Source organism: Marmota monax, unplaced genomic scaffold (genome assembly GCF_021218885.2).
Source record: "Marmota monax isolate L192 unplaced genomic scaffold, Marmota_monax_Labrador192_F-V1.1 WCK01_AAM20220418_F8-fsc00298, whole genome shotgun sequence".
NCBI classification, from domain to species: Eukaryota; Metazoa; Chordata; class Mammalia; order Rodentia; family Sciuridae; genus Marmota; species Marmota monax.
The window spans coordinates 455466-476995 of NW_026694888.1; the positions used below are offsets into that span (position 1 = coordinate 455466).

A 21530-nucleotide genomic window follows, 5' to 3' on the forward strand; every position below is an offset into this window, starting at 1 on the left:
TCCGGCCGCTGCCGGCCCGGACGCCGGGACTCGGAGTCCCAGAGAGCCGCGCGACCGCCACGACGCCTCCGCTGCCGCTGTCTGCTCGCGGGCTGGGGGCCCCGGGCGTTCCGGGAGAGCGAGGCGGCGCTGGGAGCCCGCGGGCGCTGCGGAGCGGGCCGGGAGGCTGGGATGGAGCCCCCCGGAGGTGGGCGGGCCGCGCCTGCCGGGCGGGGAGGCCGGGGCGCGGGCCGGGCGGAAGCGGGCGGAGGGAGGCGGCCGGCGGGGCCTCCCGGCCCACCCCGCTGACGAGCGGCCTGCGTCCCCAGGGGCCTGAGCGAGCGGGCCGAGCGGGCCTCCGGGCCGCGGACCGACGGCCGCGCGGACATGGCTCACCTCCGCGGCTTCGCGCACCAGGTGAGGCTCGGCGGCCGCGCGTCCGGGCTGTGGTGGTGGCGGAGGGCGGCGGCCGCAGGCCTGGCGGCGCGGCCCGCGGCGGAGGGGGCCGGAGGGGGCCCTGCGGGCGCGCTGGTCAGCAGGTGCGGGGCCGCTGGTGCGGGGCCCGCCGGGCAGCGGTGCTGGCAGCGAGGCCGAGGCGCCTTCCCCGCCGTCTGCGGCCGCGGAGCCCAGGGGACACGAGCGTGGCGCGGCCGCGGAGCCCGGGCGGCTGCCGGCCTCCCGCTGCGTGGCCGTGGCCGCTCGCTCCCAGCGCCCCGCGGGCGGCCCGACCCTGGCGCGGTGCGGGCTCGCCTGCCGCGGACACTGCCCTGGGCCCTCCGCCGCGGGCCGCGTCCTTGAGCGCTGGGCGTGCGAGGCACAGGAAGCGCGTCCGCCACCTGGGCCAGGAACTGGGTCCCCGCTCCTTGGAGGAAACCGGGAACCGCCTGGAAGCCCGAACGCCACCCGCGGCCAGGGTTCCTGGGCCAGGTGTGGTCAGACGGCGAGGGGGCTTGCTGACCTGGGCGGAATTCAGCCAACGATTTTCATTCCGTTTTGCCATTTCGTGTCCGGTAGTTACATGTTTGAGATCCTGGGAGAAAAACCCATCTTCAGCCTATTTTTAAGAGCTGCAGGGTCAGCTTCTGTGGGTCACAGAATGACACAGTGGGACTCTGCGCTGCCCTGTGGAGGGACCGCAGAGGCAGGGAGCACCTCTGTCCGGGGCCAGTTGCTGCGCTCGGGTGAGATACTTGTGACAGTGGCAAGAGACCTTGTGGGTGCTATGCTGGCACTTGGCCTGTGGAGCAGCCTCTTGCTGGGATAACAGCGCACAGTGCCCCCACAGCCTTCACTTGTACTGGACTTAACTCCCTCCACTTGGTCAGTTCCTGCCAGGTGTGAGCACCAAGCCCTCCCTTTTGGGTGGTGGCAGGGCTGTCTCTCGCCGTGTACATGGGTTGCTCCTCATGACTAACAAGACAAGTTGGCACAGAGGCAGAGCCCCCCAGACCTGGCCACCCCAGGGCTGATATGGAGAACTGGGGGTCTCTATTGCCAGAGCTAGTTGAGTGGTCTGAGCAGTCTATCATATCCACCATCCTGATGAGGAATCATATACCCCTGAGTTGTGAGCTGCTTAGCTTTCTTTCACCAGGAGGCCTTGGGAACAGGGCTGTTCTGATAATGAAATTATAGGGTCAGCGTATAATTATAGGGTCTTCTGCTAAGACTGGCCGGCGGCATTGAGCACCCAGAAAGCATGGCATGTGGGGCTTGAGGCTGCCACCTTCCCTGCTGAATCCAGAACTCTGCTTTGGCATCTGTACTTTCTTCTGCTCTGAGGCAGTAGATTTCTGAGTGCCTGGCCTGGGGGTGCCCTTGGACAGACATGACTCTGGGCCCTCAGAGGGGGCAGGAGCAGAGCAGTAAGACACTCTGAGGAGAGGGAAGGCCCTGAGAGTTGGAGGGTGATGGTGCTGGGTGCTGTGGCTGGGCCCTGGCCCCACCTTTTCCAGGTCTTCTTCTCAGGCCATTTTAGAAGGCAGTGGACTGTCTTCAGAGTGACGGGGGATGTGCGCCAGGCAAGTCTGAAGTCTCCAGGATAGCGTCAGCTCCCTCATAGTGTCTTGGGATTTTGCCAGGGTGGGTTTGTGATTGAAGCAGAAGGATTGGTAAGGCATCATCATAGAGTGCCAGGGGATCATTGGGGGCTCATGGTGGGGGCTGAGAAGGTGACCTTGGGCCTGGTGGAGGACAAGCAGAGCTGCTGCTTAGACCTGGTCTTGGCACTGGTGTTCAGGACTGAGCAAGGAACAGGGTGGTCCCCACCAGAACAGAACCCCTACCCATCAGCACCCGGTGGGCGGTTGAGTTGGTGCTGAGAGCGCATACCTCTGGGGATCTTTCCTTTCAGATAGAGCCTGGGTCTAGTTTGATCTGTGTTGCCCACCCCTAGGCTGAGAATAGCCTAACAATCAGCCATGATCTCATGGACTTTTATGGCTCCTTTTCCAAACATGTCAATAGGAGTGGAGATGTGGGGGCAAATGCTGCCTGCCCAGGCCAGCACAGCTAGTGGGACCCCAGGGAGCACTCAGCTTTCTCTGCCTAAGATACCTCAGTTGGGACTTTTAGGACTTCGTGGTGTGCACTGGCTTTAGGACTGGGCAGTGAGGAAGATCACTAGCTGGACTGGTTGCCTCTTAACTACTCAAGCCAGAGAACTGTGGACAGCACAGCCAGCCTGCTTGGAAGGATTAGGTGGCTGCCATGCTGAGCTGCTGGTTTTGTCCCAGGGTTCCTCTCTCTCCCTTCTTTCCCTTTCCACTGGGCACACTCTGCAAAGTTCCTGTCGTCTGTGGAGCCTGGTGCTTAGAAAGGGGTCACAGAGTTGCAGCTTCTGTGCTTCTCCGGGTGCTTCTCCTCGCTGTGCCCGCCCTCCCTCCTTCTTGGTTACACACCCTGGGAAGGCAACTAGTTGACAATTTTAGATTGAAACAGTAGTCTTAGGCTGGATTCAGTCTGCCCAGCACCAAGGCCGCTGTGGTGCACAGGTGTCTGCTCTTGGAGGATGGGGTTTCTTTCTCAGAAGCCCGGTGAGCACACCGCTCCAGGACAGGCCCTTTTGTTAGGACTGAGAGGTTAGCACTGGTGCTGACACTTGGAGTGTGCTGGGCTGTGCACAGAGCACCTTCTGCACTGTTGCCTTAGCAACTCCTAGGCTCTGTTCCCATCTGAGGACTGTGTTGGTTGGATGTCTAGAATCAAGCACCCAAGAAAGCATTTGTCAGCTCAGTGCTTCAGGATGGGGATGCCCTTTTAAGGGATAAGGCTTTCAGGAGTGCCGAGGATGTGTTTAGCCCATGCTAGATTTTTAATTTTTTGGGAGGGGGGTGGGGGGGTGGGGAGGTTACCAGAAATTGAGCTCAGGAGCACTACTAAGCCACACCCCCAGCCCTATTTTGTATTTAATTTAAAGACAGTGTCTCACTGAGTTGCTTAGCGCCTTGTTTTTGAGCTGGGATTACAGGTGTGTGCCACCACACCTGACCTGTGCTGGATTTTTTATTTTTATGGGAGTTTATATTTTCTAGAGAAGTTTCAGGTTTGTAGCAAAACCAGTGAGAGTTTTGAACCAGGCCCCACCTGATCTTGTTATTGACACTTGTCTTTGGTGTGCTACATTGTTGCAACTTACAGACCCTACCTTGTCTAAGACCCATCCTTTCTCCTTGGAGAACAGAGTTAAATTAAGCTTAGATTTTCTGAACAAGGGATAAAAGAAGAAGCCAGAGAAGAATAGAGGTGAGCTCCCCTGGGTTCCTTGCTGGGGATGATGTCCCCACCCAGCAGGGTGGTCTCTGACCTGCTGTACACCCTCTGTCCCTGTGGGCCTCTGCAGCACTCTCGTGTGGACCCTGAGGAGCTCTTCACCAAGCTTGACCGCATTGGCAAGGGCTCATTTGGGGAGGTGTACAAAGGCATCGACAACCATACTAAGGAGGTGGTGGCCATCAAGATCATCGACCTGGAGGAGGCTGAGGATGAAATTGAGGACATCCAGCAGGAGATCACAGTGCTCAGCCAGTGTGACAGTCCCTACATCACCCGCTACTTTGGCTCCTACCTGAAGGTACCTGTGGGGATAGGGAGGGGCTTACATGCTCTGTGCCTCTCATTGTCTCCTGAGGTACAGAAGGATGTGCCTGATGTCTTGTGGGTGGGTGGGGTGGTGGGGAAGAGTGGAGCAGGTGCTGCTGAGTGCCAGGGTCCCCCTCCAGAAGTGCAGGGAGGCCTGAAAGTTCAGCAGACCAGGCCCTCCAGAAAATGTCATCTTGGGGCTTACAAGAGAGGCGTAGAGTCCACAGGGTCAGCTGCTCTGCAGTGGCCATAGTGACCCAGGTGCATGCTGTGGGCCCTGCTAAGAGCCCTCTGTGGGACCCCTGCAGGCAAAACTCCGAGCCCAGCCTGGATGTGCCTCTGCCGGCGGCAGTCACTGTTGGGCCTGCTGAGGACCAGGTCTGAGAATGTGGCTACCTGGCATGCCTGGGCTGTTGGTGAAGTGGGTGACACTGCTCTGAGCTCTGGTCTGTCTACATGTGCCTGAACCAGGGGTGTCATCAGAGGGAGGGGGTGGGTCTGGCAAGGCCACTAGAACCCTTCTGGTTTGGCATTCCTGCCAGGGACTGGTCTGGTAGAGCCCTTTGTGACCCAAGCCCTAGCTGACTCCTGGTTAGGGGTGGTACTGGCCTATGGACCCTGCACTTAGGCACGCCCTTCCACTTACTGCCAGGCACTTAAACAGGTTCTCTCTGCCTAGGGCACCAAGCTGTGGATCATCATGGAGTACCTGGGCGGGGGCTCTGCACTGGATCTGGTGAGTGCAGCTACACAAGGCAATGTCCTGGGACCCACTGACCTGCAGACCTTGAATCAGGGGCTTCTGGGGGCCTCCTCTTTGGTGTCTTAATCCATTAGATGTTAGGAATGTTAACCAAAAATGAACCACTACTCACAGTCTTGCTTAGTTTGGTGCTAAAAGGGGTTCTGGGTCTTACCTGACCTGTGGAGTAATCAGGGTTAGTGTCCTCAGGCAAACAGGCTGCAGGGTGAGGAGGGACCAGGCTCTCATGTTTCCAGAAAAGGCAAATGTAGTTTTACCTTCTTTAAAAGGAAAGATTCTATTCCTCCTTTCCCTCACTTGCCTGACCAGCATCTGATACTTGTTTCCAAAAGTACTTAAAGAACACAAACTCCCAGCCTTCTGCAGGGCTACCCCTATTCCTCTAGGGGGATGGGTCTGGGTGCGGGTGGGGCTGAGGTCCTGCCTTGCTGTCTTCTTCCAGCTGAAGCCAGGCCCACTAGAGGAGACCTACATCGCCACCATCCTGAGGGAGATTCTGAAGGGCCTGGATTATCTGCACTCAGAGCGCAAAATCCATCGAGACATTAAAGGTCCTGCAGGGTGGGCGTGGTTCCCCTTCTGCCCTGGGCTATCCTGACCTTGGAGAAGTTGGGTGTGTGGGGCATGTGGCCACCCAGAGTCTGAGCAGTCCAATCTTGCTCAGCTTTCAGAGGATGCTAGTGTTGGGGATGGAACCCATGGCCTTGTCCATGCTGGACAGGCACTCCACCACTGAGCTGCATTCACCACAACAGAGCCCTTTTAGTCACACATCCTCACGTGTGAAAGGGACCAGCTGTGCACCAAGTGTAGGGCAGGCTGGTGTAAACTGAGTGTTTATCTTTGTCCCGTGGTCTGGGGTATGTTTGTGTGACCCTTCTTGCTAAGCCCAGTTGAGCTGGTTCTGCAGGGAGGTGCATGCTGAGGGTACTGAGACTTTCTTTATATGGTGGATATGCTAGCAGAGTGAGGGGCCTCCTGCTTGTCCCATGTCAGCTGTTCTTTGGGTTGGGGTCACTCACAGGAGCCCACGGGGGAGTTGCTTTGTTTTTGGAATTCGACATAGTAAAACCAGATTTTTGAGACTAGATTCTCTGCTTCTGTTGGTGGGTGAGCTGCAGGCCTCTGCAGCCAAGGACTCCCTGCTTAAGTCTCAGCAGCTAATTGCAGCAGGGGATGCCTGCTGGCAAAACCAGATTCTTCTTCACTACTGTGGAGTGGCGCCTGTAGCTTTTAATGGTGGGCCATACCCAAGGGTCCAGCAGCGGACCCTTGCAGCTCACCACCAAGCCAATTTCTCTTGGGGTTCTTGTCTTGCAGATTAGAAGAATTAAATCCACAGATGAGGAAAAGTAAGCGTAAAAGAGTAGAGTTTATTCAAGTGAGAAGAAAAAGAGGCAGAACTCCCACAGGGCAAGCGGGGACGTGCGAGGGCTGCCACTTAAACCTACAGTCTAGGGGATTTTATAGCTTCTGAGTGGGGGCATTGATCCAACCATGCTAAACAGGTGTTGGGATGTACCATGGCTATCAATCTCTCTTTCCTGTCCCCATCACCCGGGAAAAAGGAGTTGGCCAGAATATTTGGAACATTTCTACAGGTTGACCGCAGGGAGTGACCACCTTTATGTTGAAAAACAGGCTTGACATAAGCCTCTCATTGAACAAGAGCCAGACACCTGAGGGATGGAGCTCAGGGTGGACTCCTGGCTTGTGGGCTCCTGCTTCAGTGCTCCAGGGCTCAAGGTGGCCTGGTTTGAGAGTGGCAGGGAAGACTTGGGTCCCCAGGGCCAGGTCCCCCGGCACCTGTTAGGTGGCTGTGCACAGGGCTTCCTGGGCCCTTGTGGAGCCCAGGGTGATGCCCACTACCCTGTGTTGAGCAGCTGCCAATGTGCTGCTGTCGGAGCAAGGTGACGTGAAGCTGGCGGACTTCGGGGTGGCAGGGCAGCTCACAGACACACAGATCAAGAGGAACACGTTCGTGGGCACTCCCTTCTGGATGGCACCTGAGGTCATCAGACAGTCAGCCTACGACTTCAAGGTGGCGCAGTAGGAGTAGGTAGGGAGGTGGGGGGGCACTGCAGCCCCACGGGTGCCTCATGTTGCCACTGTCCCGTGTGCTGCCCTGTCTAGGCTGACATCTGGTCCCTGGGCATCACGGCCATCGAGCTGGCCAAGGGGGAACCACCCAACTCTGACCTCCACCCCATGCGCGTCCTGTTCCTGATCCCTAAGAACAGCCCGCCCACACTGGAGGGCCACCACAGCAAGCCCTTCAAGGAGTTCGTGGAGGCCTGTCTCAATAAGGACCCCCGTTTTGTAAGGCCTGACCCCCGCCCGGCCCTCACAGCTCTGGGGCACTTGTGGAGGGAGGATGTGGGCTCGAGGTGGGCAGGGGCAGTGGAACAGCCCACCCCCTGCCTCCTCTGAGAGGAGTTGAATGGCGCCTACTGACTGCCCTCCCTCCCCCAGCGGCCCACAGCCAAGGAGCTGCTGAAGCACAAGTTCATCACTCGCTACACCAAGAAGACCTCCTTCCTCACTGAGCTCATTGACCGATACAAGCGCTGGAAGTCGGAGGGGCATGGCGAAGAGTCAAGCTCCGAGGACTCTGACATGTGGGGCCCCACTCCCCAGAGCTGTCCGCTGCCTTCATGCCCCATAGCCTTGGGTGCTTTGGAGGGAAGGGGGTTTCCACTCGAGAAGCAAGACCTGGGCGGCTTGCTGGGGCTGGGTCTGGTGTTGGGCTAAAGGAAATGGCCTGTTGGGTCACCTGCCTGGGGTGGCTTGGGCAGAGCTACCCACGTCGACTTGCTTCTGGGCTGCCTCAGAAAACATGAGAGGCACTTGAGACCTTGGAGGTCCCTCCCTGCACCTGGGTCATTCCTGACTCGTCCCTCTTTCTAGTGATGGCGAGGCTGAGGACGGGGAGCAGGGCCCCATCTGGACGTTCCCCCCAACCATCAGGCCGAGCCCACATGGCAAGCTGCACAAGGGGACCGCCCTGCATGGCTCCCAGAAGGTCTGTCCTGGCCTGGCCCTGGGGGCTGCGGCCCACCCCTCCACCCCACCCCATCCAGCTGTGTCAGAGCCACATGTGGTAGGGGTACAGGGTGGGCTTGGAGTGGGGCTCCAGGGAGGTCAGCCTCCACGGGGCCCAAGTGAGCTGCTTGAGGAGGCCACAGTGGGTTGGACTGGAGCGTTGCCTGACCCCACCCCATGTCTCTGCCCTCAGCCTGCAGAGCCTGTCAAGAGACAGCCAAGGTCCCAGAGCCTGTCCACGCTGGTCCGGCCTGTATTTGGAGAGGTGAGGGTAGGGCTGGGCTGGGTCCCCCAGGGCCACGGTTTTGTTCCCAGACACCTGTCCTGAGCACCTTTGAGTGGGGCCCTGACCGGCTAGAGCTGGGGTTTCCTCCTGTTGGTCTCCAGGTCTCTGGCAGCTGATGGTGGTTAGGCTTATGGGTCGGGATTCATAGTGGAAGGACCACAGACCGCTGACAATGCCCTGCCCTGGAAAGACCCTTTGTGTCCCCAGACCTGCTGAGGCCCTCTGGCATCCCAGGTGGCTTTGAACAGGATGCACATCCTATGACTTTGTGACACACAGGAGATAGGGAAGGATTGGGGTAGTTCAAGGTCAGGCCCACCTGAGAGCCATGTGACTTCTGGTGTGTCTTTACACGTGTCACCTGCTGGTGGCAGGTGAGAGCCATCTCCAGAAATAGAATGTAGCCAGGACCCCCACCCCCAAATCTGGACTTGGGACTCAGGTGGGTTCAGACCTGCCTTCCCAAGAGCACCAATTACCACCCCTGGGGTGACAGCAACAGGTGGAGTCCAGGTAGGGAGGATGGGACACTGGTGAGAATACAGGAACAGCCGGGGCAGTGACGTGAGTCACATAGGTGCAGTCTCTCGCGTGTGTCCTGGGGAACTGGTCCAGCCCACAGTCCCACGGCAAGGTGACCTGGGTAAGGAGGCCCCTTGGGATTGGAGGTCCCATGATAACTGCTGCTGTGGCCCCAGGGTCAGGTGGGGGTGTGTCGCAGACCTGCAGACTGCCTGGGTCTGGCCTTGCTGTTCCCATGGTGGCTGGGCAGCGTGTTTTCCCATCAGACTGGACCCACATGACTGCGTTTGTGACCACAGCTGGGAGGAAGCCACATATTCCCTCCTGAGAACCAAGGCCCAAGACTCCCTGGAGCACAGCGGGAGGGTGGGCCTTGTGGAAGGGCAACTGGAGTCCCTCAGCGGGGAAGGCCACACTGCCACCCCTAGCTTGCTGGGGACTCCGTGCAGGTTCCAGGCGAGGCCCCCAGTCAGACCAGGTTTCTCTGCAGCTCAAAGAGAAGCACAAGCAGAGTGGCGGGAGCGTGGGTGCCCTGGAGGAGCTGGAGAACGCCTTTAGTCTGGCTGAGGAGTCCTGCCCTGGCATCTCCGACAAGCTGGTGGTGCACCTGGTGGAGCGAGTGCAGAGGTGAGCTGCCCAGGGGGGTGGCCTTTGTCCTTTCTAGTTTGTGCTCATGGGTCTGGAGAGGCCAGGCAGCTGTCTGGCACCCAAAGTTCAACCCTTAGCCTCATGGTCTGATGTCTGGGACAAAGTCCCTGGCCCGGTGGCATGGCGTTATGTGGCTGACCTCTGACCTCCCCCTTGACTTCCCGTGGGGCCTGCTGCTGAGGCACATCTGTGGTGTGCCTTGGGACATGCCGGGCCCTCCCAGCAGGTGCTGGGCTGGGTTCCAGGTTCTCACTGTTGCGCTGTAGGCAGCTGTTCCCTGCCCCTCCCTCCTGGAGATGCCCACCCCTGCACTCTTGGGGGCTGGGTCTGTGCCAGCCCATGCCGCTCCCAAGACCTGAGGCACTGCTGCAGACTGCACTGAAAGCCCCAGGGCCTGGCCCCGGAGCATGTCTAAGTGGCCAGGCAGTAATGTGATGGCCCTTCCTCCGCAGGTTCTCACACAGCAGGAACCACCTGACGTCCACCCGCTGAGCACCGTGTCACTCTTCGTGGAGAGCCGGTGCTGCCTCTCTGTTCTGAGCTGCAGAAGGTCCGTGCTGAGCTGGAAGCCCCCTCGTGCTGTGCTGTGACTGTCAGGGCATGCCAGCCTGCAGGCCTCACCACCTGGTCGTCCTCCCCCTGCTCCATACCCTGTCCCCGCCTCCCCCCCCCCCCTTCCTGGCCTGGCTGAAGCTACACCCAGCAGCAGGGAGCCCGTGGAGACCAGGCAGCCAGTGGGGCTGTCTTGGCCATCTCAGGTTTCCCTGAGCTGGCCCAGCCCTCCACATTCAGCCCTAGGTGGGCAGGAAGTGTCAGGACACCCAGCCTGGGACACACCGTCCTTGGAGTCATGGTGACCATGTGGCCCTAGACCTGCCTGTGGTGCCAGGCAGGTGCTGTCTCCTCATGAGTATTTGTGTCATCAGATGTGTTGTTTTTTAAGAAAACCAAGTTTCTTGTTCCCTTCAGTGCTGTGAGGGTACGTACGTGTTGAAGGCCCTGCCGCTCTCTGTTAATAAAGACCTGGCCTGCAGTCGTGCCGCGGGCTGGCCGGGCCAGGCTCCTCCGCCTGTCTCCCCAGGCCCACCCCAGTGCTGGCCTCCCTTCTCCCTCCCTGGAGTCAGAGTTCCGCACGGCCCACTGGAGAACAGAGAAAGGCAGAGGGCATAAGCGGGTGAGAAGATGCTGTTTATCTTCAGTCACAGAAGTTAACAGGTGGCATGTGACTCCTCCCGGGCCAGGGGCTCAGCTCTGCTGTTCCAGAGGCCCATGGAGTAGAGACTGGTCAGCTCTGCTAGACTAGCCTTGCAGGGACCCCTGGGCCAGCCTGGGGCCTCTGCAGGGCCTGCAGGCATGTGTGGGGCTGTCTGCTGGTTGTTCAAGGCCTGCCCTCAGATGGGGCCCTGCCCCACACTCCAAGCAGGGTTCTGTGTCCCTTTTGAGAAGCTATGAGATGGAGACATCTGTTTCCCAGCCATCCACTGGCCTGCACTGCATTGTGAGGGGAAAAGCCAGGGGGTCACTGAGGCCTCCAGTGCTGTTGGTGCTGCCTCCTGTCTGGCAGGAAGCTCTGGGGCCCCAGCTGGGTCTGCTGTCCACAGCCTTCCACAGCAGGTCCTGGTCCAGGCCAGATGGGTTCACTCTTCCCCCTCCCTGACTGCCCCTTCAGACCCTGAGGCAGCAGCATATGGACAGTCCTGCGGGAATCTTGGAGGCCGCCCAGGTGAGGTGCCGGCCCTCTGGATCACCTCCATCCACCTGCAGAGGGTCCTGCTGTCAGACCTGTGGGCTGGTGCTCACACACCCTTCCCACTGGCCCCCAACATGGAGTGAGTGAGTGGACAGCAGGGCCAGCTAGGAATCCTGCCAGCCCTCCTCAGCAGGGCACAAGGAGATGGTGATGCTCCCACTGTGAAATCACCTCTCAAATGTATACTTGCTCTCAGCCCGGAAGAAGTAGACGTGGGACTTGAACTGCAGCTTGAAAACGTAGTCTTTGTGGATGCCATCAACCTCCGGGGCGACACTCACACTATAGCCCAGCAGAGGGAGGCTGGCCAGGGGGTGGTCGTCCTGGGAGACGCACAGGGTTCTGGAGACGGCTTGTACACACAAGCCGCAGGCCAGGGAACTAGCCATCCCTGCTCCCTCCCCCAGAGAACCCAGGGGTGCTTTTGCCATTGGGCTGTGATCTCTACTTGGAGACCAGTCCAGGCACGTTGCTGAGGCTGGCATGGCACTTGCAATCCCCCCCCCCCCCCCCCCCGGCCTCAGCTTCCTGCATCGTGGGGACTGAAGGACTATACTTCAGACCCTCTTCTGCAGATGACGCTGAAGAGCCCAGGCAGGCCAGGTGAACACCCGAGCGCCACCTGGGCCCTGGCTCTGTTGAGCACACGTACCTGATGAGTCTTATAAAAGAACAAACAGAAGTTGGTGAAGACCACCCAGAGCTTCTGCCAGCCATCACCGTTTTTGAACTTTCTCAGCAGATACCCTGAAAGTTGATTCTGACAGCAAAAAAGGGCAGAGGGGCACGTCAGCCAGCAGCCCCTCCCACCTGGCTCCCCGCCACGTCCAGGCTCCTACAGGGACACTGGCAGGACACACAGCCTGGGGACAGTGACCCCAGCATTCAGGCCGTCCATAGATTTACCCAACAGCACGGAGAGGACACAGCGGGGTTGGGGTGTGCTGTGTCTGGAAGGTGCTTCTGAGTGCTGGAGGAGGCACCCACCCCCAGGTCAGGAGCAGGCCCTGCCCCTCCTGCCCCAGGTGGCTCTGGGGCCTGTGTTGCACAGACAACTTCTGGAGATCAGCAGGGAGCTTACCAGTTCAGGGGGAGGAGGAAGGTCCTGCTAGGACCCTGCTCTGATATACTGACAATAAAGGGCCAGGCCTCAGAACCTGCCATGTTCTGGCACAACCCAGGTGACCTGGGGGAGTCCCTGGGCCCCAGCCCAACAGAAAGGAGGAGGTGGACAGCGATCAGCCTGGGGAAGGGTGGGCCAGCGTCCAGAGGGCACTGTCCTGGGGCAGTAAGGGCTTTCCTCCATGAGTGCACCAAGGCTGCTGCCCTGAGGCTCTTCTGGGGTCACCCCCAGGACACAAGTAGAGGGGTTCAACTGGATGAGAGGTTTCCCAGCTGACCTGCCAAGGAGGAAGCAGGAAGCAGCTGGCTGTGGCCAAACCTGGTCACCTGGGACCTTCCTGAGGGCCTGCCCTTCGTGGCCAAACCCTGCACTCGGGGAAGTCTTAACAACAGCCATACCTCGACAGCGGCACTGTGGTCAGCCCTGGACACACTCGTGTTCCGATACCAGCACACGTGCATCATGGTGTTGGCCCGGTGCTGGACCTGCCCCTCCAGGGAGCCTCGGGTCCCCCGGGCATCATCTTCAGACTCCTGCTCCAGTGAGGTCTCATCAGAGGACCCTGAGGGGAGTCAGCAGTGTTGGGTGCCTCCCTCCCCAGGGCAGCTTCGGGAATGGGCTGTTGGAGCTGGGTGGGTGGGGTCTGCCTGGTGGAAGGGAGCATGCAGGAGGCCGGCAGGTTGATGGTGACCAAGGAAAGCCATTTCCAAAAAGCTCCCGGGGGCAGGGTCCTCAGCCATGACTCACTGGGGGCTTGCGTGCACAAGATGCCCCCTGGCAGCTCCGGGGACGGGGTGCTGCTGCTCCTGGCTGCTTGAATGGCAGCATTCAGGTCCAGCATCCACTTCTCCCTTTCCTGACGCGTGCTGCAGGGCCGGAGTGGGCTCTGCTCATTCCTCCTGGCTCAGGAGGCCAGGGCAGGTGGGAGCACCTGTCCCAGGCCTGTGAGCCCAGAGCACTTTCAGAATTAACCCCCGGGAGCACAGGGAGGAGGAGGAGGGAGGGCAAGCCCTAGAGGATCTGAACTGGGCTGGTTTGTTCCAGGAACAATGTTCTGACACTGATTCAGCTGTCACTTCCTATGGGGGATGTGCCCAGGACAGATGCCTGGGTGCTGAGCAGGAGGGGCTGCTCCTGAGAGCCCCATGACCAGGGAAAGGTGCCAGAGTGCCTGGCACAGGCACGCTGCCAGGTCTTCCACCTCCAGCCATTGGCACTTCCCCTTGGCTGGAGGTCCCAGAACACTCGTGCCATGGAGACCTGCTGGCTGGCCTGTCCCCCTCAGAGGCCCCCCCTTGCTGAGCATTGCAACACCCAGGGTGCAGGGAGTCGGGGGCAGCACCGTGGCTAGCCTGCAGAAGGTTCCTGGAGGCCCCACGGCACCCTGGGAGAGGACGCTTCTCTGGCTGTAGAACTTGGAAGCAGAGCTGGTCTCCATGAGAGAGGAGACAGGTCACCCTCCCCACTCAGAGGGGCCTTAGCAGGGAAACTCGATGCACAGAGGGGACACAGGAGGCCCTTACCTGGCTGCCACCACAACTGTCTTCTGTGCTGCATAAATGGTGAAGCAGTGAGGAGCTGCCCATTCGCTCTCGCTCTCCACCTGTGGGTGAGAGGAGGCTGGGGTGGCACCACCAGGATGGCCGGTGAAGCCCAGACCTGAGGATGGCACCAGCCAGGGAGCTCCTGCTGTCCAAGTCTGCATGACTACAAGGGACGTGACAGGTGGCAGCTGGTGTCCCCACCCTATGCAGCTGTCACCCAGGAGGACAAACTCTGGACCAGAGGGCACTCAAGTACTTACCGGTGGGTCCAGCACTATCAGCTGAAAATCAAGCAAAGGAGAAGCGTTGAGCTTTTTCACTGTCAGGAAGATGCTGCGGCTCACAGACCTCACAGACCTCACAAGGTCAGATGCAAGGAGAAGCCTGCTGCAGCTTCAGGGCAAGTGACCCCAGGACATGATTCCAAAATGGACATCACCAGGAGAAGCCTGAGAGCAGACACAGCCACCCTCCCAGGAAGGCAAGGTCATCCAGGGGTGCTGACGGTCTACACCAGGGGCTGGGGACAGCGTCCATCCCGTCAGAAGGCAGAGTAAGAGCAGTCTCCCAGGCTGAGGAGCACACCCAGGCCACACCAGCACTGTTGTCACTCCTGCTGGGATCTCCGGACAGGCAAGTCACCAACATGACTAACAGTGACTTTGTCAAGCCAGGGGCCATCATGGAGCAGGGGCACACGGTGGCTGGCAGGATGGTGACCACTGACAGTACGGGCCACAGCCTGGATGGGGATGTGGCGGGGGAACAACTAAGGGATGGCATGGCAGGGATGGGGTCGGAGAGATGCTAGGGGACAGCACTGATGGGGACAAGGTGGGTGGCGGGACAGGGCAGAGAACAGGACAGCTTGCCAGAAGGAGCCAGGGCACGAGAGCAAGTTCCCGTGTGACACAGGAGAGGGAGGTTGGAGGGCCAGTCTGCCGCCTGTCCAGTGGACTCCAGCTGCGTCAGTGGGAGGAGGAGAACAGCCACCGACAGGAGCCTACTCAATGGCAGGGGGCATTCTGGGTGTGGGCATTTCAGGAGCTCCCCTCACTCTTTGGGCATGCCCTGTGCTGCCCTCCAGGCGCCTGATGCTGTTCTAGGACGGACAGGCCACCAGCAGGGTGGAGTCAGCTGGGTAAGGCAAAACCAGACTGCAGACTCGGCTAAGAGCAAGTGCTGAGCGGCAGAGCACGTGCAGCCTGAAGCCTGGCCAGGCGGCGGCCACAGGCTGCCCCAGCAGCCGAGAGCTCACAGAAAGCAAAGCTGTGCTGCAGGGCAGAGTGCCAGCGGGGTGTGGGTCAGCACTGCCCATGGCTGCTCAACCTGCCAGAGGGCAGCGGCAAAGGGGTGGACCTCCGTGCCTGTTGCTTTTTTCCTCTGGTGCTGGGTGTTTGACTGGGGGGGCACTCTTCCACTGGGCCAGCTCCTCCCTCACTCCATCTCATGCTTTGAGACAGGACCTCGCTAAGTCACAGAGGCTAGCCTGGGACCATCATGCTCCTGCTCAGCCTCAGGGGTTGCTGGGGTGCCAGGCGAGGCCCTCGGGCCTAGTGATACTGCACTTTCTAAGGCTGTGAGCAGGCACATGTTCAGACCGTGTTAGTGGACCCGGCCACCAGGGTCCCTGCCCTACAGTGACAAGCAGAGACGCACCAAGACCTTGCCGAGTGCCCCCCCACTGTGGGACCTTGAGGATGCCCTAAGGTGTGGGAGAGCCCCCACAGTGCTGTTCACCATTCTGGAGAGCCAGCTACGCCTGGTGCCCGGGATGGGGGGCCAGCTAAGTGCGCTTGGTGTGCTCCCAGTCAGCACCGACCCCACTGTGTGCGAGAGGACAGAGTGTGGGGAGAGGCTTGTGCTGCCACTGGGCAGTGACTCGGGCCATAAGCCTCCTGCAGGAGGGGCCACCTTGTGGAGACTAGCGTGGACACGTGTGGCCCCTGGAGGGCCAAGTGTTGAGAGGTTTTATCTTGCCTTGCCAGTTATCTTTTCTATGATAAAAGTGCTTCATTTGTTTAAGTCCTAGGGCTTGAACCCAGGGGCACTTTTATCACTGAGCCACATCCCAGCCCTTTTTATTCTATGAGACAAAGTCTCACTAAGTTGCTGAGGCTGGCCTAGAAGTAGTGATCCTCCTGCCTCAGCCTCCCACATGACTGGGTCAAAGTCTGGTTTAAAGTCAACTCTAAACCCATGGACCCAGTCCCTGAGCGGCCCCTGGTGGGCAGCAGGCATCACACACCTACTGCAGGGCTGCCTTGGGGCAGAGCGATGAACCTGGGTGGCGAAGCAGGTCTGCAGGTGAGAGGTCACTGAGGGAGTGTCCTGGGCTGGGTACGTGCTCCTGGCAGAGCACAGACATTGGCTGCCGGTCCTTCCCACTCCCAAGACGGGGGCAGGCGCACACGGGACCCACAAGGCAAGGGAGCCTCCAGAGCCTGTGACTGACGGCGCCAAACAAGGCTCTCGAGAGTCAGCCACCAAGAGCACTAACCCCACGGGACCAGGCAGATGCTGACCATGTTGAAATGAGGCCTTTTCCTCTTGGCAGACAGTACAGCAGCATCAATGGCCAGTGGCTGTCCCAGCCCAGGAGTGTGCTAGGGGTGGGCGAAGCACACTGGTGACATGGACGGAAGCACCAATAGCCTGGTGTCCAGCCAGGGTGTGGACACACAGCTTGTGACTGTTGGAAGGGTGCTAAGGGCAGCTGGGCGGCTCCCAGTTCTGGAGGAAGGCTGTGCACGCTGCGTGTGTGTGTACAGGCAGTGGCCACCAAGGCCCGCTCTGTGCTGGGAGCCAGGACAGGCTGCCCTGCCAAGGGCTGAAAGACCCACCTGGAGGGCGGAACCCCGGGTCATTGCGGAAGCCCAGGTGCCACGAAGGTTTGAACCAAGAAGGGCAGCCCAGCAGGGCTCAGCCCCTGGGTTTGCTGCCCCGTGAGACAGGCAGGGTGTGGGCACATCCCTGTGCCCTGGGCCAGCCTGGTGTCACTCACCAGCATGCCGCGGAGTGGAAGGAGACCCCGGATCCGGAAGTGGCTGGTCCCTGCTACACTCTTGCTTGTGTACAGCAACACATCTGAGAACTGAGGACAGGAAGCCTTAGACAAGGACTGATTAAAAAAAAGAGATAAAGTTTTAATGTCTTCATGGTCAGACTCTAGTGGACTTTGGGTGGCCACCATGTGATCATCGGTCAGGGCAACCTGTCCTGGCCCCCAGCATAGAGGCTGAGTGCAGGAGGTATTTTGGAGGGCAAACACGTTTTTTCATTCATTTGACCCAGCAGCACAGGAGCAGGCTGCCTGAGGGCCGAGAGCAAGGGCTCTGGCAGGTGCTGACAGGCAGCTCCCCGCCCAATGGTGATGTGGGCATCCCCAGCTGGATCCAGAAGCAGGACAACAAAGGAGACCTGGTGGGAACAAGGACAGCTGGCGGGTCCTCAGGCCTCACGAAGACAGTGCTTCTGGGTCAGCACTGCGTCCTCCTGCTCGCCACCAGACTGTAGGACACCCTACAGTCACAGGGGCCTGGATTGTCCCACCTTTTGGCTTCTGATTGCCCGGAACGAGAACAGAAAGGGACTGGCCTGGAGGCCTCCTCCCCCTTGGGACATCCCCAAACCCCTGCACGGCCAGGTGCACAGGCTGCTGACAGTGCAGCCTCCCTGCAGAGCAGCACCCATTCCTCTCCAGGTGTGACTCGGGCTGGGGATGCGGCTCCAACGGGCACGGGGCACCTACCAGGAAGAACATCCTCTGCTGCAGGCCCTTCTTGGTGAGCTTGTGCAGGCAGCCCTCCCGGATGAACTCCTGAAAGACAGCCCACGGCATGCGCTGAGCCCCCTGGGCGAGGCCCCCTGGCAGGGCCACCCCACCTTTCGGCAGCCCAACAGAGCGGTGCCAGAGGTCGGGCTGCTGCATTCACTGCCCGTTCGGGCACGCGAACGCCACACAGCCCTGTCAGGTGGCCAGCAGCTGCACTTGGAGGTGTGCGTCGAGCCTTGAGGACACGTCCACACGTAGACCCCCCCCACACACACATGTGGGTGTCCATAGCAATGTCCTGCAGAGGAGGCCTGCACATAGGGCCTCAGCAAGGAATGAGGCTCAGACACGCTGCAGAGGGCAGGAACCTACAGGAAGGGCCACTAAGTGGCCCCATCACACCGTGCGCCTAGAATAGGTGCCCCAAGACATCATGGCAGTGCTGCCAGGGATGGGTGTGGGACCGGGAGTGCCGGGACCCTGTCTGACCTGCCACAATTGTCCTGCATGGTCACCACCTGATGCCCGGTGCCCCTGGCTGCCTCCCATGCAGCTGCTCAGCATGCTGTCAGACTGCGCATGTAGCCCGCTACCAGGTGCCAGGAGCACAGCTGACCATGGTGCCCTCTGACTGACTCCTAGGGCCATGCTGTTAGGAAGTTGCAGCAGGCGCACTGTGTGGCTCCGACCTGCCCACCTCCCCTTTGGCCCCCTCGTGGTGCCTGTGGTCAACCCTTCCACATGGCAGCTCCTAGAGCGGGGTGACCCACTGCCCGGGGCTGCGCACACTTGCTGGGTGCCGAGTGAGTGCTGAGTTAGTGAACACACTGAAGACCGCAGACCTGGCCAGCTGGAGGGAGGCCGCTGGGTCCCTGGACAAACACTCAGGTGGAACACAGCAGGCAGCTCCCACTCACCCTCCCGGGGGCGACGAGACTGTCCACGCCCACCAGCTCCCGCTGCAGCTCCATCAGCTTCTGCAGGTTCTCCAGGCGGGTGAGGCTGTGCTGGAGCGCGGTGGTCACCTCTGTAATGGCCTTCAAGGCGTCTGCAAGGAGAGGGTCCTAAGCGCAGGCCCCAGAGTGGTGTGGACGAAGCCCCCCACTACTCCCGTGTGCGGAGTAAGCATATAAAAGGCAGTTTTAATCTGGGGCACATCTCCTCAGCCCCCTTCAGGGACTGTTGCCCACGGCCACAGGCACCTGCCCAGCAGGCACAGACTCCTGCAGACACCCCAGAAACCTCAGCATGCTCCCCCGACAGGGCCGGCCACCACCGCTGCTCAGTGGGGAAGAACAGGCTTTAGGAGCGGTGCCGAGGGCTCTGCAGCACGTCAGATGGACGCTGGCTAGACACCACCAGAAGAGCAGCCACTCAGCTGTGCCGGCCAGAGCTGCCGCTGACCTAGTCCTGCTCTCTGGCTACTGCTACCAGGAGCATGGTGATACCCGTCCCTTACAGGGACCCCTCCCCTTTGCAGGAACCTCTTCCTGCCTGGCCACGGCCCTCAGGGTCCCACCACCTGTGGCAGGACAAGGTCCACAGCCTCACCCAGCTCCTCCGCACGGCTGCCCACACTTCCAGAGGAGAGAGCCAGCTAAAAGGGAGGCACTGGGGAGGCCGTCTCCTGTCAGGACAGGGACAAGCAGCAGGGGTGCCAGCATGGTCCTCAAGTGTAGGGCCCATAGCTGGCGTCTGCACTGGCCACGCTCCCAGCTCCCCTCCCAGTCAGCTTGGGCCGCAGCTCCCCCCTGGCCTCTTTAGCTCTATAGCCTCCGGGTTCAAGGCGGGCTACATGCGCAGTCTGACAGCATGCTGAGCAGCTGCATGGGAGGCAGCCAGGGGCACCGGGCATCAGGTGGTGACCATGCAGGACGATTGTGGCAGGTCAGACAGGGTCCCTGCACTCCCGGTCCCACACCCATCCCTGGCAGCACTGCCATGATGTCTTGGGGCACCTATTCTAGGCGCACGGTGTGATGGGGCCACTCAGTGGACAGAGGCCACAGTGTGATGGGGCCACTCAGTGGACAGAGGCAGACACAGAAGCTCATAGGCCAGGCCTATGAGCCTGCCTTAGACAGGACCCAGAGGCCGCCCTGCTCTCAGATGCTGTATCTAGAGGACACAAGGCTGAGGGCTAGGACTGCTGCTTGGGCTCTGTGCTGCCCTTGGGCTGGCACTGGAAGCTGCCGGAAGCCGGACACACACTTCAGACCCGGTCACTGTGCCTCCCCAGCAGCCACAGGGCCAGCACGCTGTATCCCTGACAGGTCAACACACTGCGCACTCTGAAACCACAAGCCGCTTCTCCAGCCCCAAAGGTGCCCCTCTTCCAAATACAAGTTCTCAGCAAGGCCCCGCAAGGCTGCTGGTCCACAGGCACACCTGGGCCTGCTCTCCAGACACGGCCGATGGGCACGACCAGAGCCTGGCCTGGGCCTCCCCTCGGGGCATGCCTCCTGCAGAGGACCACCCTGCCAGCACCTGGGGTCACGGCAGGGAGACACATCTGATTTCTCCTTTCAGCAGGCCAAGAGGGGGGACTGCCCACTCCTGCAGTCTGTTCCCCTGGCTCATCGGGAGGCACCTGCTGACGCCATGTGGCCAGAAGGAAGCGTCCCGCCTTTTCCATCTGCATTGTCACGACAATGGCGCTTTCCTACACTGGATCTAGGCTGGATCAGAAGTCGCGCGTGGGCGTGTTGGTGAAAGGAGTCCATGTGCGCCACCTGGCTGTCACCTGGCCCAAAGCTACAAGTTTCAGAGCCAAGGCTTCCAGGACAGGAATACCCACAGGAGACAGGCCACTCTGCGGGGTGTGTGGCTGTGCACCTTTGGTGGCTCTGGGGCCCTGGGTTAGGCTGTCCCCTTGTGGCCCCACACCCCGTGGCTCTGCGCCGTTGACACTTGGGCTGGGAAGGGCCTGTGGTTGGTGGAGCAGGAGGAGGGCCACCTGCCTGTAGAGGCCTGCCCCCATCCCCTTCCAGCTGCAGAGAGGACCACTGACCACTCTGCGGCTCTCCTGGGTGGACCAGCAGAGGGGCCTCTCCCGCCCCACTCACCGCGGCAGTCGGCATGATCCCGGTGCCCGGGTGGGTGGTGCTGGCACAGGCGGCTCAGCAGCAGGCGGTAGCGCACCAGCCGCTGGAGGGGCTTCAGCAGGAACGCGCTGAGAGGCAGGTAGCAGACCTTCTGGAGCTCGAACTCTTTGTAGAGCAGCTCCAGCTTCCTGCAGCGCTTGGTGGCCTTGTCCAGTTCTGTCAGGACCTCGTCGTGCCTTTGGAAGTAGCTGGTGAGCTCCTGTGGAGACACAGAAGGGCAGTGTGCAGGGGAGAGCCACAGGGCCTTTGCACGCCTTCACGCTCCACCCTGACCTGCTGCTCCACAGTGTGCCCGCTGCTGCTCCATGCCCAGGCCCACTGCCCACATGCCTCCCGTGGCCAGTGGAGGATGGCAGGGCTGCACTTACCTTGCGGGGCACAGCAGGTGAGTGCTGGCAGCGATCAGGAAACCCCACTCAAGCTCCACCAGGCCCTAGTGCCCCACCCAGGAGGTCCCAGAGTGGGGCTGAGGAGCCGCTCAGCTGCTGGAGAGGGCGTTGTGTTCTTTCTCCAGGCTGACAGTGAACCGGGGCGCTCTCCCCCTGAGCTGCTCCCCAGCCCTGCACAGATGCACTGTGCCACGCCTCGGCCTCCCAGCAGCTGGTCCCAGACGGGCGTCACTGTGTCCCTCCACGCCTTACCTTTTTCCTTTCTCCCAGCACTAAGGACTGAACCCAGGGCTCTCCCCCTGAGCTGCACCCCAGGCTTCTCTCCTCCTGAGACGAGAGTCTCACCAAGTTGCCCAGACTTGTGATCCTCCTGCCTCAGCCTCCACGTTGCTGGGATCATAGGCGTACGCCACCGCTGGGCCCAGCCATACCTGGCGTCTTAATAACACACCAGTGCACACAGGTTGTGACTGCTACACAGACCAACAGGTCAGACTAGACCAGTCCTCCTTCTAGAGGGCTTCA

The 21530-nt window shown here is 60.4% G+C and overlaps 2 protein-coding genes across 14 annotated transcripts in view; one reads left to right on the forward strand and one right to left on the reverse strand.

Annotated features, from left to right (window-relative positions):
* The first annotated feature begins 49 nt into the window (after positions 1-49).
* On the forward strand, positions 50-10288 carry Stk25 (serine/threonine kinase 25). Its single transcript, XM_046426754.1, has 12 exons — positions 50-187; positions 309-396; positions 3821-4051; positions 4739-4795; positions 5265-5373; positions 6706-6863; positions 6956-7141; positions 7295-7440; positions 7730-7844; positions 8058-8129; positions 9163-9299; positions 9773-10288. The coding sequence occupies exons 2-12, from the start codon at positions 367-369 to the stop codon at positions 9810-9812; spliced, it is 1281 nt and encodes a 426-aa protein (XP_046282710.1). The 5' UTR covers positions 50-187; positions 309-366; the 3' UTR covers positions 9813-10288.
* A 204-nt stretch (positions 10289-10492) lies between these two features.
* The window catches only part of Farp2 (FERM, ARH/RhoGEF and pleckstrin domain protein 2), a 91616-nt gene continuing 80578 nt past the window's right edge, over positions 10493-21530 (reverse strand). For 7 of the 13 annotated variants that reach the window (XM_046426766.2, XM_046426762.2, XM_046426767.2 and 4 more), the window contains 11 exons: positions 20578-20815; positions 18430-18560; positions 17489-17557; positions 16742-16858; positions 13998-14018; positions 13717-13796; positions 12941-13059; positions 12592-12755; positions 11723-11830; positions 11242-11393; positions 10493-11078 (listed from right to left, as the gene is read on the reverse strand). In XM_046426766.2, coding sequence (XP_046282722.1) covers positions 10958-11078; positions 11242-11393; positions 11723-11830; positions 12592-12755; positions 12941-13059; positions 13717-13796; positions 13998-14018; positions 16742-16858; positions 17489-17557; positions 18430-18560; positions 20578-20815 — 1320 coding nt within the window. In that variant the 3' untranslated portion in view covers positions 10493-10957. Of the gene's footprint in view, positions 11079-11241; positions 11394-11722; positions 11831-12591; positions 12756-12940; positions 13060-13716; positions 13797-13899; positions 14480-16741; positions 16859-17488; positions 17558-18429; positions 18561-20577; positions 20816-21530 lie in introns of those variants that run through there. The other 6 variants (XM_046426760.2, XM_046426761.2, XM_046426759.2 and 3 more) reach the window with 5 other exon arrangements.

What these genes read in the sequence shown, in the direction of transcription:
- Stk25 (XM_046426754.1), top strand. Translation starts at nt 367, where the DNA reads ATGGCTCACCTCCGCGGCTTCGCGCACCAG. An exon ending in TCCGCGGCTTCGCGCACCAG is followed by an intron (nt 397 to 3,820) that starts GTGAGGCTCGGC and finishes GGGCCTCTGCAG; the next exon opens with CACTCTCGTGTGGACCCTGA. An exon ending in AGCTCCGAGGACTCTGACAT is followed by an intron (nt 7,441 to 7,729) that starts GTGGGGCCCCAC and finishes CCCTCTTTCTAG; the next exon opens with TGATGGCGAGGCTGAGGACG.